Source organism: Neophocaena asiaeorientalis, unplaced genomic scaffold, assembly GCF_003031525.2.
Source record: "Neophocaena asiaeorientalis asiaeorientalis breed wild unplaced genomic scaffold, Neophocaena_asiaeorientalis_V1.1 scaffold30, whole genome shotgun sequence".
In the NCBI taxonomy this organism is placed as follows: domain Eukaryota; kingdom Metazoa; phylum Chordata; class Mammalia; order Artiodactyla; family Phocoenidae; genus Neophocaena; species Neophocaena asiaeorientalis.
Window position 1 is genome coordinate 8,445,182 of NW_020174923.1, and position 14,439 is coordinate 8,459,620.

The window sequence follows — 14,439 nt, forward strand, 5'->3', positions numbered from 1 at the left end:
GAAAAGGGAAGAGGGTGCTTTGGTGACGTTAAGTCTACTTTCGGTCTCCTGTACACTCTTCGGATTGTCGGGCAGAAGGCAGCGTTGCGCCCTGGCTGACAGTTTGCGGCGCTCCCCGACCCCTTTGTTCATCTAGGGGCCTCGCTGCCCCTGCGTATCTCTCTCAGCAGGTTCTGAGATACTACGCGCCTCTGGCTCGGCCACACCCTTCCCTCTGCCAGGAACGGCCCGCCTCCCCATCACCTTGGCTTCCTGGCAAATTCCTGCTCATTCTTTAAAACCTTGTTTTGAATCACCTCAGTAAGACTCTGACAACACCCTCTAGACAAAATTCATCACTTTTTCCTCTGTACATTAAAAAAAGTCGTTTTATTATGGAAAATTTATTTAGGGTACAAAGGCAGACAGCATTCTTCTGTACAATTTTTGCTCAGGAACGCACACTCTCCTCACTGCTTATATTACCCGGGCTGTAAAGACGCGTGTCCTTGTATCTGCCCTCCTAGGTCGAGGCCCTGAGCGCGCACAGTACCCTGTGCAGGGGAGGTGCTCAATATTTCTCAGATGCAACAGAAATTATCATCTGGTCCAACGCACCCATTTTACAGATGAGTTACCCGAGGCCCCAATTCAAGGAGTCAACGCAGTCGGCCCTCTTGATTACCAGAAAAGTAGTGGGACAGATATGGTACCTCGCCTGCCCTGCTCTGCCCTTCCCTGGTCCACTAAGCCGGCGTCCGGGCTCCGACCCCCGGGCGTGTGCCGGCGCGCCACCGCCCCGCCCGGCGGCCGCTCCCTCCGCCCTCCTCCCGCTGCCACCTGGCGCGGCCCCGCCCAGCCCGGACTCCGGACCAGAAAGTGGCGGCGACGCCCCGGAAGGAACCATTCGCGCCAGGGGGGTATTGCGACTTGGGAGCCCGCGCCCCGCGGCCCCGCCGCCTCACTTCCCTGGGAGCGGCAGCCACGGCGGCACCATGAGGAAGTCGTACTCAGGTGGGCGCCGCGCCCGGATTGGGGAGGGGTGTGTCCCGGGGCGAGCCCCTCTCACCTGAGCGGAGGCGGTCGCGGGTGGCCGAGTGGGTCCTCGAGGCGGGGATACCGCGGGGCTCCGGGCTCCCGGGGCAGATTTTGATGTGTGAGGCGTTCGCGTCGGCCAGTTGACGCAGCCCCACCCCGCATCGGGATCGCGGGGTCCTGGAGGCATTGAACCCCTCGACGGACTTGGCTTTCTCCTTTGCTCCAAGCCGCCGCTGCAAGGCAGCGGGGCCCGCGCGCTGGTCCGAGACCACAGGTGCCTGGGGGAGACCGGGTGCTCGAGACCTCCGACCCCTGCACGGTTGGGCCCCGATTCTGACCTTGGCCGAGGGTGCCCTGTATGTCGGCCACTACTCGCTCAGGTGTCTGGAGGGGCCACTGTGGGAGCCGCTGCCCTGGGCTGGCCGGCCTTCCTGTTTGCCCTCCTCCCCCCTTGCACCTTCTCTGGAATTGCTGACTTTACAGGCGCCGAGGGTGCAGGCGTTTTGTGGTCCACCCCCGCCCCTCCCCGCAACCTCCGCGGGGCGTAAGTGTGCGTGGGTGGGGGCTGGGTGGAGGATTTCCTTGGGGTCAGCCTCCAGGACTGGTGGTCCAGGTCACAGCATCCTTTCTTCCCGTGAACTCCTGTTATTCCTCTACCCAGTGGAGAACGGGAACTTAGCCAAATGGGACCATCCAGCTGCACCCCAGCTTGGCAACTCGGATTCACCTTTTAGGTACCAAGATGCTGTCAGGTGTGCTGGCATCCTAGGTCCACTAGCAGGCCTGACCTCACATAGGTGGAGGGGGCCTGACCAGTTCTTATCATGTGCACAGGATCCTTTGTAAACATTTCCCCCTTGGGTACTCTGAAGTTCCATTCTGTGGATGGGTAAACTGAGGCCACGAGCCTTGAAGGGCAGGTTAAGGGTGATCCAGATCTCTGTTCTTTTTTTATTTTATTTTATTTATTTATTTTTGGCTGCCTTGGGTCTTCGTTGCTGTGCTGGGGCTTTCTCTAGTTGTGGCCAGCGGGGGCTACTCTTTGCTGCACTGTGCAGGCTTCTCACTGCCATGGCCTCTCCCATTGCGGAGCACGGGCTCTAGGCGTGTGAGCCTCAGGAGTTGTGGCTCGCGGGCTCCAGAGCGGAGGTTCAGTAGTTGTGGCGCGCGGGCTTAGCTGCTCCGCGGCATGTGGGATCTTCCCGGACCAGGGCTTGAACCCGTGTCCCCTGCACTGGCAGGCAGATTCTTAACCACTGTGCCACCAGGGAAGCCCTCTGTTCTTTTTTATTTCCCTTTTTTTCTTTGTGATTTTTTTCCCCAAAGGATCCAGGCAGGATCTTTTGTCTTCCTCAGTTGTCGAATTATAAACAGCATCTCTTCTTCTGCTAACCCTGCAAAATTTCTCCTCATGTTCCTCCCCTTCATCTATTTGGACATGAAGTTTTCTGCCAAGGACTCATGAATTAATTTTTCTTCATAAGAGGACAGAGTCATGGTACTTAGTTGGAGCTGAAGAGGTCATTTGGGCCATTTTGGGGGTCATTTTTTGATCCTTCCTTTGGGTCATTTTTTTCCAGTCTCCTCCTGCTTTCCACATTCAGAAAGGAAAACAAGTAAAGAATAACTCGTCTCAAAGAGGGTTACTCAGAACTTCCCCCTAAAATGGCCTTCCGGGCCAGTGGCATAGAATTTCAACTTTCACGCCCTGTTGCAAACAGCATGGCCCTCAGACACCCTGCTCACAGCTCCGTCTCAGGAGCGTGGGAGCGTTGATGTAATGGTGGGGGAGGAGGGGGCTTCCAGGTGGCATACGCTGGGGTTTGGTGCTCAGCCTCCCTCCCCAACATGCTCCAAATACTTGAGATGTATGTGGGCATCACTGCCCCACGCGGCCCTTTCCCTGGGTTCTGCAGCCCAGTGTGGCCCAGGGACCCCAGCTGGCTTTTGCCTTTGGCTCTCAAACTTTGCCTCCTGCTGGTCAGTCTAGACAGTGGGGGCCACCAGGGCCCGCCCCCCCCTCCCCCCCCCGCTCACTTGGCCTTTTCCTGGGGGGACTTTGAGACCCTACTACACAGATGCCAGAGGGCCCCTGGGGCAGGCTCAATGTCTGTTCTCCTCCACGCCTGCCCCCTCCTGCCCTGGCAAATTAAAAAAAAAAAAAAAAAAAAAAAACGAAGGCTTTTGCAGTAGTTAGAAGTAGAGTTCATGGGTGGGTAGGAATCAGCTCTTGTAAAGGCAGCCTCCGTGGCTCCAGTGTTTACCTGAAGGGGCAGGGCCCTGGAGGATGGGCCTGGAAGGTCTTGGACCTCTTCCAGCTTGTTCTCCTCCTGGCGATGGTCCAAGGCGAGCTGGGTCACTCTGTTGCAGTTGTATGGGGTCGGGCTGGAGGGGGCCGGCCCAGGGGCGAGGTGGCCGCTTGGCCCCATTCTGAGGGGCTCCGGTTCTCTTAGTGCCCCCCGCCCCCCACCGCCCGGTTCTGAGGAGAGGCATTTTGCAGAAGTCAGACTGACCCCTATGTAGCATCAATGCCATGAAATTAAGGAAAGCAGCAAACTGAAAAATTCCCAGTGTCAAAAATTCAAGGACAGCCAACCAGGAGGGCTTTTATTTTTCACCTGGGTTGAGTGGGATGATTGCTTCTGGACCTGTTTATGGGCTCCAAAATAAATCAAATAGGTTCTCGGTAGAGCTGGCTTGAACACTCATGAGTCTCTGAAAAGCGGGGAATTTTCAAAATGTTTGAGAGGATCCCGAGTGCCTTAGGTATACATTCACTGGACACACATTATGTATTAGGCCTGTGCAGCCAGGGCCTCAACGGTACAAAGATGATGGAGAGACGTGGTCCTTGCTTGCAGGGAAGCTGCATTCTCATTGGGGAGGCAGGATGCAGGGGGGCCCCCGGCTGGTTAACACCCCCCAACCCCCTCCCGAGCAGTACAGTTTCCAAATGCCCAGGTGGGAGGTTTCAGGGGGAGGCAAGATTGAACTGGGCCTTGAGGAGTGAGCAGCTCTGAGAAGGTGGAGAATAAAAAGGGCCCTTCTAGGTGGGGAACAGAGTGAATGCCCAGTGGGGCTGCGGGATGCCAGGTGGGTGTGTGGGAGCTCTGTCTGGTAGCTCCAGTTCTGCTCCACGCTCTTCCTGGATCTACCTCACCTGATGCTCCAACGGGGCAGAGCTGCAAGCGGTGTGGCCCAGTGGTTCATAGCACGGGTTCCTGGAATTCAGTCGTAGGCTGGCACCTCCTCGATGTGGGGCAAGGTGCTTGATCTCGGGTGTCTCCTTTGCCTCATTTGTTAAACAGGGACGGATGCCAACTGGTTGTAAAGATGAAATGAACTGCTGCATAAAAGGCTTGAAAATGCCTCTCCATCCATAGCTTCCTGCTGTTGTCTTCACTGTCCTTATCAACAGCTGGAAGGACGTGTTACCGCCTTTGCCAGGATGCCTGGGGGCTGCCGGCACCCTCCCTGGGCCTTTGCTGGTTTGGAGGCCAGGAGGGTGGCCTCTCCCCCAGCCCCTTGGTGTCAGAGCGGGCTGCTCTCTGCACCCCTCTGGTGTCCTGAGCTTGGGGCTTCTGGTTGCATACCAGCTCACGTGGAGCCTGCCTTTCAGTGGCCCTGGCTCTCCTGGGAATTCTCAGTGGCACAGATGCTTATAGCCGAGGCCCCCGAGCCACAGAAATGGGGAGTAAAATCAGGCCAGTGTGCACCTGGGAATTATTCGGAGATGCTTGGTGGCTTTCGGGAGATCCCCGAAGAGGTACCTGGCCTACCAAAGGTTAAAAAGCTCTTGCACTAGCGACTCAGAGGCCTGGGCAAGGCGGGAGGCTGCACCCAGAGGAGGCGGGTTAGAGAGATTAGCCAGCGAGAGGCCTTCCCCACGCCCGGCGCTCCGGGAGCTGAGTTCTGGGAAGGAGAGGAGAGCAGGTCCCCAGAGCGCTAGCCCCGGGTGAGGGCGAGGAGGGCAGTGTGCCAAGGCCGGTTCCTTCCCCTGCTTGCCCCGCGCCCCTCCTGCTGGCCCGCCTCCCTCTCCTCATGCCCCAGCCTGCTTGCTCCGGTTCCTGCAGGGACCTGGGCGGAGACGAAGAGCCACCTGTGGCAGTCAGTCCATGGCCCCCTTGGACTCGTGCCCAGGATCATGGACCTCGAGATCCCCCAGTTCTGGGGGAGCTGGCAGAGCCTGAATCCTTCTCGGCCTGTTGCAGAGGAGGGAGGCCAGCTCCTGTCTGCCCGCCCCTCCGGCTCACCCCAGACCACAGTCGCCTGCCCGTCAGCCTATCCCCAGCCTGCCCAGAGGGATTCCGAGAACTGAGTGCTGCGCACCTGGCAACGTGCCTGAGCTTGAGACAGCCCACCTTCCTCCTGGAACCCCCTGGGTGACCAGTTCAAGCCAGGACAGGTGCAGAAGGGACACCGGCTCGCTGCTCAGGAGCAGCGGTCTGGAGTTTACGTCCAGGTGGAAGGGCGGGATGGCCACGTGCCTGGAGCTCCCGTGTGGGTGTCAGCAGCAGAGGACATCTCCCCAGGGACCCCAAGAGCAGGAAAAAGGCACTTCCTATCCTCCACCCAGCTTTTTGGGCTGCCCTCCTCTGAGACTCATCCCACATGGATGGGACCTGGGAGTGGGACCTCGTTTCCGCGTGCCCTGCTGTTTGTCCATGAGCGGCGTTGCGTGGGCTCTGAAGTTTGCTTAAGATGTACTTGATAAAAAGCGTTCAGCAAACAGCAGTGCAGGGCCCGGCCCTGGGACGACAAGTGAGTGCCAGTTCCTGGGCGGATCCAGCTGGTGGCCTTGGGGGGAGGGGGGCTAGAGAGAGAGACCCCAGGCCTGGGGGGTGTGAGCGGTTGGGTGGGGAGGGAGGTGACATGCTGAGCTCCTACACCCTTGTTGAAGCTATTGCTTTGGGACACCCCGGCCCTAGGCATTGCTGGGGGATTTATGGGGGACCGGTGGGTGCTAGTGGCCGGCTGAAGCCCCCTGCGGACCTGTGTGGGCGTGCAGCGCACAAGATCACAGCCCCCACTGTGCTCCAGGAGAGACCTCGGCCAGAGAGTCCCAGTGGCAGCTGCCAGAGGTTGCCTGGTCCAGAAGCACTAACCAAAGGAAGCCTGTCCTGGTGAGCACAGGGCCCTGGGGTCGGGGCTACTGCGGTCAGGCCTGGGACCATGGCGCGCTGAGCTTCGATGGGAGAACTGAAGTGTCCCCGAGGCCGCTGGGCTGGTTGTCCCTGCCCCTGCCTACAGTTGGGCCCAGAAGCTGCAGCAGCCAGGTTGAGCTGGGGGGTGCCCATCTCCCCAAGGTCCCTGGCCTGTTTTGAGTCTCCCTGTAGGTTCAGTCATTCATTCCAGAAGTGTCTGCCGGGTGCCCCTGAGTCCTTCCTGCATGCTGGTGGCTCTCAGCACTGCTCTGGAAGGGTGGCCTGGCCTCGGGTCTCCTGGGCTGAGTGTGGCACTCTGCTCCCAGCCCAGTTTCTCTCTGTCTTATCTCCCTGTGCCCGCCCTGGGCCTGGGTCCCTTTGCAGCCCACGTGAAGGGGGGCATTGAGCCGCTGCCCACAGCGGGCGAAGCGGCTCCAGGCGTCCTGCTGTCAGCGGCCTCTTGGAAGCCTTGCAACAACTGAGCTTTGTTCCAGGCCTAATCTGACCTGGTTCTGTGAAGCGTGACTGCTGGCAGCCTGCAGGCCTCCGGGACGGGAAAAGGGACATCGGCGGGGAGAGTAAGATGATCCCGGGTCGCAGGGCGGCCCTTGGCCCAGGCTGCCTCTGGCAGGAATGAGAGTCACGGTCATCCTCTGAGCGATGCTGGCTTTGTGATGGGCAGAGGAACCCTGCATGGCCGCTCCGGCCTGCGTGTATGGACCCCAGCTTCCCAGGGGCCCCTTGAAGTGCTGGGTGGGGCAAGAAGGGCCAGATCACTCTCCCTGGGGAGTAGCGCCCTCCCTGGCCCAGGGTTTCAGAGGCAAGGCTGAGGGAGGAGTCTTCCTTTCCCGGTGAGGGATGGGGGGTCCTTACCCTCTTTCTGGCTCCTGGGGAGGGCTTGCTTCTCCCCGGACTCTTAAAGGGCATGCAGTGAAGCCTTGGCTGTGGCTGGGCCCCCCTGGGCGCCCCAAGGCTGTACCTGGGAACTGGGGGCTGGCCACATCCACCCTAGATCTCCCTGAGAGCCGTGCCTGGACCCCTTGTCCCAGCCGGGCCAGGCGTGTCGGGGCAGCAGTGGAGACTGTCTGCCCGGGCTGGGGATCACTCCCAGCGAGCGTGGTTACCAGGAAGACCTGGGAAGGGGCAAGCTGGCAGGCCGCCTTGGGCTTGTCCTGCAGATCAATCTGATCTGACCTGCATCCTGGGGCTTTCACAGCCCTCCCCTGGACTGTGCCTTCTGTTTCCACCAGGATCAGAACCCAGCGGGAGAATAATGCTTCTGTAACCCAAGCCACTTGGAACTGGGTTAAATCCAGCCCCTGCCATCTTCCAGCCTAAGGACTAGGCTAATCCACCTGGAGGGCTGTGGAGGGTGGTTTGCAAAACTCACTAATGAGCACGTGACTTTGACTCTAGCTACAGGGTCCAACGTGTGTGTTGAAGGACAGGTGGTGGGTTTTTGTGCAGAGGTGACCCGGTATAGACACTGTGGGGACACCAGGTGGTGGAGTAACAGCCGAGTACACGCAGTGGCGGCGGCATGGGACTGGAGGGGAGGAGGTGGTGGATCTCTCGTCAATGTTAGGCGCCTGAGGTGTGGTCAACGGACCCTCAGCAACGGGGAGTGGGTCGTCCTGGTGGCAGCGCCTTCCTGGTAGCTGGGGATTGACACTCTAGCCGCCAAGCGTGTGCTTTAGTTTTTAAAGGAAGGCTTTCTCAAATACCCCGTGTATCTCTTCTTTCTCTTTTGCCTTTATTTATTTGGTTGTTCACTTTGTTCATTACTCGTTACCAAACAGTGTGAACAGGAAATTAAAAGGACAAATTCTCCAATCGCATCGGTTACAACATTGCTTTTTCTGTTCCCTTTAGTACTTGTTTCCACATGCACAGGACGCATCGTTTGATTTAACTATCAAAGGCGTATAAGTTTTTTTTTCACAGAGTTGCGTATTCTCTGTACAAATCGTTTTGTTTTTTTTTTTTGCGGTACGTGGGCCTCTCACTGTTGTGGCCTCTCCCGTTGCGGAGCACAGGCTCTGGACCGGGGCACGAACCCGCGTCCCCCGCATCGGCAGGCGGACTCTCAACCACTGCGCCACCAGGGAAGCCCTGTACAAATCGTTTTTAACTCTGCTCTTTTCACTTGAAATCTGATCTCACCCATGGATTCCCTGATCACAGTTTGAGCGGCTCTTCAGAGAGGAAGCTCCCGAATTCACTTAGCCGTCCTCTCGCCAGAGCTCTTAAACGTTCTGCTGACGTTGGCGCTCTTCCTTGGTGATGTGCACCCGTGACCCTGACGGAGGGTGCCTGCTGTGCTGAGCCGCAGATGTTGCAGTGGCCGTGCTTGTAGCTGTGAGACATGAGCTGGCTGGATACGTGTTCTTTTTTTTTTCCAACCAATGTTGTTTATTTATTTTTTTTAGATGTTGGGGGTAGGAGTTTATTAATTAATTTATTTATTTTTGATGTGTTGCGTCTTCGTTTCTGTGCGAGGGCTTTCTCTAGTTGCGGCGAGCGGGGGGCCACTCTTCATGGCGGTGCACGGGCCTCTCACTATCGCGGCCTCTCTTATTGCGGAGCACGGGCTCCAGACGCGCAGGCTCAGTAGTTGTGGCTCACGGGCCTAGTTGCTCCGCAGCATGTGGGATCCTCCCAGACCAGGGCTCGAACCCGTGTCCCCTGCATTAGCAGGCAGATTCTCAACCACTGCGCCACCAGGGAAGCCCCCTAAATAAGTGTTCTTAACACAGCATTTTATTAAGAGGTTTAAGGAACAGAAAACGCCATTTGCCCTGATTATCAGCCTGCTTAGAGCCACTGAGAAGTCCCAGGGTTTACTTGTCCTTTAAAAGATCTGCCCGTTGCCCACGGTCTGTGATTTCTCTCTCTGACTGGTGTGTAATGCCAGGGGCTCCCCCCACCCCGCCCTGTCTCTCCTTCTCTCCCTCTCTTCTTTGGCCCCTACTGGATGCTCATGTACCCTAGGAGGTGTCTCTTTGCTTCCTTGGGCCAGCCTGAATGTTCTAGTCTTGGCAATGGGTCACCTGCCCCCAGGTGACCAGCCACGTCTCCTGGAGATCATTTGTTCTGCTTCTGGGTTACCTGGGCAGTGGTTTCTTCTGGAATCTCCAGGCTCCCCAGGCCAGTCAACAGTGCTGCCTGTCGGGCCGACCCTCCAAGGCCGCTATTTTGTTTCTCTCACCTCCCCTCCCATCTTCCCTCCCAGGGCCTCTGCCCCTCAGTCCCTTATTGCACCTCTCTCTCTGTATTAATATATCCTCGCATTATAATCTCACGACCGTCGACAGGTTGAGTGAAACGCGTGTACCTCTTTGGTGACTTGGTGCCCATTAAACAGAAGGGCTTGAAGACTGATGCAGCCCTTCCCGTATTCTGGGGCGTCCCCTTGCTGTTGTCAGCTGTTTCTGATCGCTAACCATCCTGCACCTTATCCACGATTTCCCCCTTGGTCCATTGGCCTTACTTTGTCAGCCTGCTCGTCTTTCTCACCTGTGCAGTCTGTTCGTGGCGTGTGAACCGGGGTCTAACCAGGAAACAGAAACCACTCCAGGATTTACAACAAGGACTCAAATGTACAGATGATAGAAAAGCCAAATCAAGCATAAGGAGGCAGCCAGGGTTGGGTGGGGTTTATACAGCTCTTTGAAGGTGCGAATGGGATTATTTGTTACGAGTGAGGAAAGAAGTAACAGCAAATTATAAATTTTAAACAGCGGGCGAATTTCATAAGCATCCCCCAATCCAGTAAAATAGCAATGTTGTTTATCAATCAACTACTTGTCCGATCTCCAAAGTAATTTTTTTTCCCGACATTTTTTTTGGCTGCATACTCTTTGATCACTTCTTTATATGATGACTGTGTAATATCATTTTCTGTTGAATGAATAGAAAGTTAATTCATCTTCCTGGTTAATCAGAATTTAATTTTTGGTAGTTGGGATGCATGAAAAAGTGTGACTTAACTCAAGGGTTTGTGGTACTGCTGCTGGTTTTCACCCTACAAACACAAGAATTCTGGTAAATTCCATTTTACGTGATTCCCATCCAGAAAGAGATAGACAAGCATGCGCCATTTGTAACTGTACGTGATGCATTATTGCATTTCTTTCTGACCAGAGATACTTTCTGTTTTGAGTCGGCATTGAAGAGAATTGAATTCTCTGCTTACAACTTTATATCTGGTGATTGGAATCATTTCCCATAGACTAGCTTCTGGCTCCATACGTTTCAAATGTTGCTGTCCCCCACTGCCCACGTTTTTCCAGGTACTGCAGGACACGTTCGTATCTTATCCCTTCAGATTCTGCACAGTAGACAGATTTGGGAAAGTACATGGAAGGAGTACTCCTGGCCTTGCACATTGGGGCGACGAGCCGTCACTTAACTCTGCATGGAGATAACTGTGAACGATGTAAATAAAACCCAACTGCATTCAAGCTAAATATCTTTCCAATCCAACTTTTCCTTAGCAGGAGCCCCCAGATGCCAACAACCCCTCCACTGGTACCTTACACAGGAGAAAGGGTGATGGCCAGGAACTCAGAGAAGAAAGAGACAGCAATCTTAACTGGTGGGGGTTAAAATATCTTCTGTTTTGCCGGTTTTACAAAAACGCTATGGCCCTTCTCAGTGCCTTGAAACGGATGCACGTGGGCCAAGGGCTCTGGTGCTTGAGGTTCCGTAGCTTCCCGGGGACAACCAGAGATGAGCCTGGGGGAGCCACTACCACACCCCACCACCTGCGATCAGAGGATCAGAGAGAGGAAGGCGTGTTATCAGAATCCAGGGACCAGGGTCACCTGACGGGAGGCTGGACAAAGGTGGGCCTGCCTGGCGGGAGCTGCAGCTGCAGGATAGACAGAAACTACTGCTGGAGGAACCTTCCGAGGCAGAAAGCGGGGGAGAGATCTACCCTGGTTCTCCCTGGCTCCCACCTTCCAGTCTCATCCTATAGGTTGAATCCAGCCGAAAGGCTACAGACCTGGGGACCTGGAGACCTCAGCCTGCAGAGGTCAGCTTTTCTGCCACTAAAGAGAGCCTGGGAAGGGCGAGGAATGCGGGGTACACTTATGCTTAAAATTATTCATTGTTTACCTGAAATTCAGATTTACTTGAGTGTTGTGTGCTTTATAGACGGCAATGTCTTTTATGGGAGTGGGACCCAGAGTCCAGACGTCCAACTGGTGAACCTTCAAGGGAAGGGCTCTGTGGGTCCTTGGTCAGCATTGATGTCATGTGATGGACTTGGCCGTCTGGTGATGCCGCTGCCTGCTGGGCAGAGCCCTCCACATGCAGGAGCTGCTGGCACTTCCCCGGCCTGAGAGTGGGATACCAGTGCTGGCTCCCCCCTGGCCTCAGGAGAAAGGGGAAGACTGTGGTCCTGGGGGCAGCCAGAGAGGCAGGAGGCTCCTGGCCGAGGTCCTGGTGACCCCATCCTTTCTGGAGGGACTCTCATGATTCTGAAGAAAAAATTGAGAATTGATTCCTTTCTGTAGATAAGCTCCTGTCATTACTGAAAATGGGTATCTGTGCACGAGTTTGCACAGCACCCCTTCCTGCAAAGCTCCCTTTTGAGAAAATGGTGACTTTCTGGCTGGGAAGGGCTGTCCAGCAGCACTCACTGCTGGCACAGGAGCAGAAGGGCGTGTGCGTGCATGCACGTGTGTGCGTGTGTGTGCGCGTGGGGCCGAGTCACCCTCCACTGGAGACCACCTGCTTCCTGTTCTGCCCCTGTCCTTGGGTTAAGATGTCTGGGCTGTGTGAGACCCCAGGAGGGTTGGGGACGGCCACCCTGATTATGGGTGGGGACAGTGACTGCGACCCCAGTAGGAGAGGATGGTGGTGTGTGGGTTCCCCATCATTAACGTAATAATAATAATACGCTAACTCCAGAGTCTAGTTAGATTCTCAGTGCCCGTTTAACCTTGTCTTTTACAATACCAGGATCTATCATAAAAATTTGGCTGGAAGGAAAAAACAAAAGGTCTTCTCAGTAACTGTATCCTTCTCTCTCTTATCCAGGCTCCCCAAATTATATGCACAGGGGAACACCCATGAGCTGGGCGTCCAGGCTCCTAGACGCGGGGCCAGCCCAGGTCTGCCAGGCTTCTGTGTCTGGTGGGGCCCATCTGTGGTGAAGGGGCAGGGAGGACATGGGGCTGTTTACCTGGAGGTGGGCCCTGCCGTCAGGCTGCAGTGGTGGCTCCCCACCCCGAATGCTGGTTCTACCAGGAAATGCTCCCCAGGGCGTCCTAGGTCTCCGCCCCCTGCCCAGCATCATCCCCTTTCTCTCCAGGACCAAGGAGCCCCATCTCTTTGTCTGGCCATCTTCTTTCCTATTTGAAATGCTGCCTTTTCATTCTCAGTGGGACACCAGCCAGCAGTGACTCCCCACTCCCTTCTCCTGTCTTTTGTGCTTCATCTCATCTGAAGTGTGTTTTAATCTCGTGGCCTCCACGTGGGAAACCTGACTGGTGTTTGTCACTGGCCTGTAGTTCATGAATATTTGTGAAATGGCCTTTGCCCTGGCCTAAGTGAGCCCAGACACCAGTTGGGGAGTTTCTGGTGTGGCCAGGTGTGGGAGGGCACCGGGATTCTGAGTCCCCCCAAATCCTGACTGTTTTCTCTGGATCGCAGAAACTGCCCCCCCCACCCCCCATCTTCCTCTAATGTGCAGTCCATCCTGGAGGCTGGGAGGGTTTTCAGCTTCCCGTAGTTGGGAGGGAGTCAAATAGGGCTCCTGGTAGCCTTTCTTGGGGTAGCAGTATCCTGGCTATAACATGCAAGGTGCCTTGGTTATAACTTACATTTTGTCTAATGTATTAGCACAGGGCAGCCAAGCTTTGTTAATTTCCGACGGTAGATCCCTGGGTCCAGGCTGGTGTATGTGGCTGGCGTATAATAATAATTTATATTAGTATGTAATATATAATATGCTAATAGTGATAATATCTACTGAGTGTTCATTCTGTGCCAGGCACTGTGCTACGTGCCTACCATGTGTGACCTCGTTTAGTCTTAGTCACCTGTGAGTAATCCCCATCTCTGTCCCCATTCTGCAGATGGGGAAGCTGAGGCTTGGAAAGGGGAGGTTGTTTCCTGGGGCCTGCAGGGAGTGCCTGGCAAGGTCTGGATTCGAACCCTGTTCGTCTGACTGCAGGCTTTCCTGCCTCCTTGGCCTCTGAGAACTCAAATAATTTGGTCTGGGATGTCGCCAGAGAGCTGAACTTCAAATCATCTCCTCTCTTTCCGAGTATGTTTTATTTAAAAATCACATAAAAATAACTCAGTTCTCCACTGGAAGGACCGAGCCTTTAGACGTCTTGGAGGCTTTTCTGGCTACCTCTTCACTGGTCTCCGACACAGGCCTCAGTAGTTAGGTCCAAGGAACTGAACTGCAGCTGCTCTCGTTCTGGGGTTTCTCCCAGGGCTGCGGTGGAGGCGGCCCTGGGCGGGACGCTGGTTGGAGCGCGGGAAGCCCGGGCGGCTGCTTCCCGTTCTTTATTAAGGGAGCAGACTTGGCGTCTTCTCTGTGCCAGGGGCTGCCTGGCACGAGCTGCACGTTTTGGGAAATCTGAAAAATAAACAGTGTAAATAAAACATGACTCGACCGGAGAAATCTGAGACACATGCTGTTTTCCTCATCACCGTGTCTCCACCCCGACCGTGGCTTTGGTTCTTAGGGATCAGATGCCTGGGGTTGGGGTTTAACCTGAACAGACCCTCTTCATTTTTATCTTTGTCCAGAAGCCAGAGGCGGGGGCGAGGGTGGGCACCCAGCTGGCCTTGGGGGGATGCGCGGCCGGAAGTGACTGGATCCCCAGGAATGTGTGGCCGATCCTTCTCCATTCCTTGCCAGGCTGTTTCCATACTGGGGACTCACTGGATTTATGGGCTCAGCTGTCGCTCACTGGTGCCACTTGCAGCCCAGACAGCTGACCCCTAAGTAGCTCATGGTGCGCATGTGTGGCGTCGGGGGACAGATGTTGAGGGTTCTCACGTATCGTTGTATGCAGTGCAGATCCCAGTTAGGTGTGTGGAGGGAGGTCACAGCCATGGTGGAAGTGAGGCTGGAGCTGGGGCCGGGGATACCCACACTCACTCCTCTACCCTCGCAACAGCCCTGGGACCTGTGCCTGTCCCCACCTCCCTCTCCTCCCCAGCCCCGGGCAGCCCCACCAGAGCCGCTCTGGACCTGCCCTCTCCTGGTCTTAAGGGGCGGTCAGTTCTGGGAGCTGGACGCTGGGCCCTC

At 55.7% G+C, this 14,439-nt stretch overlaps 1 protein-coding gene across 1 annotated transcript in view; it reads left to right on the plus strand.

The window, feature by feature from the left end:
* The first annotated feature begins 959 nt into the window (after positions 1-959).
* Positions 960-14,439, plus strand: part of SEPTIN9 (septin 9) — a 164,747-nt gene continuing 151,267 nt past the window's right edge. The window contains exon 1 of the mRNA XM_024760864.1: positions 960-993. Coding sequence (XP_024616632.1) covers positions 975-993 — 19 coding nt within the window. The 5' untranslated portion in view covers positions 960-974. The remainder of the gene's footprint in view (positions 994-14,439) is intronic.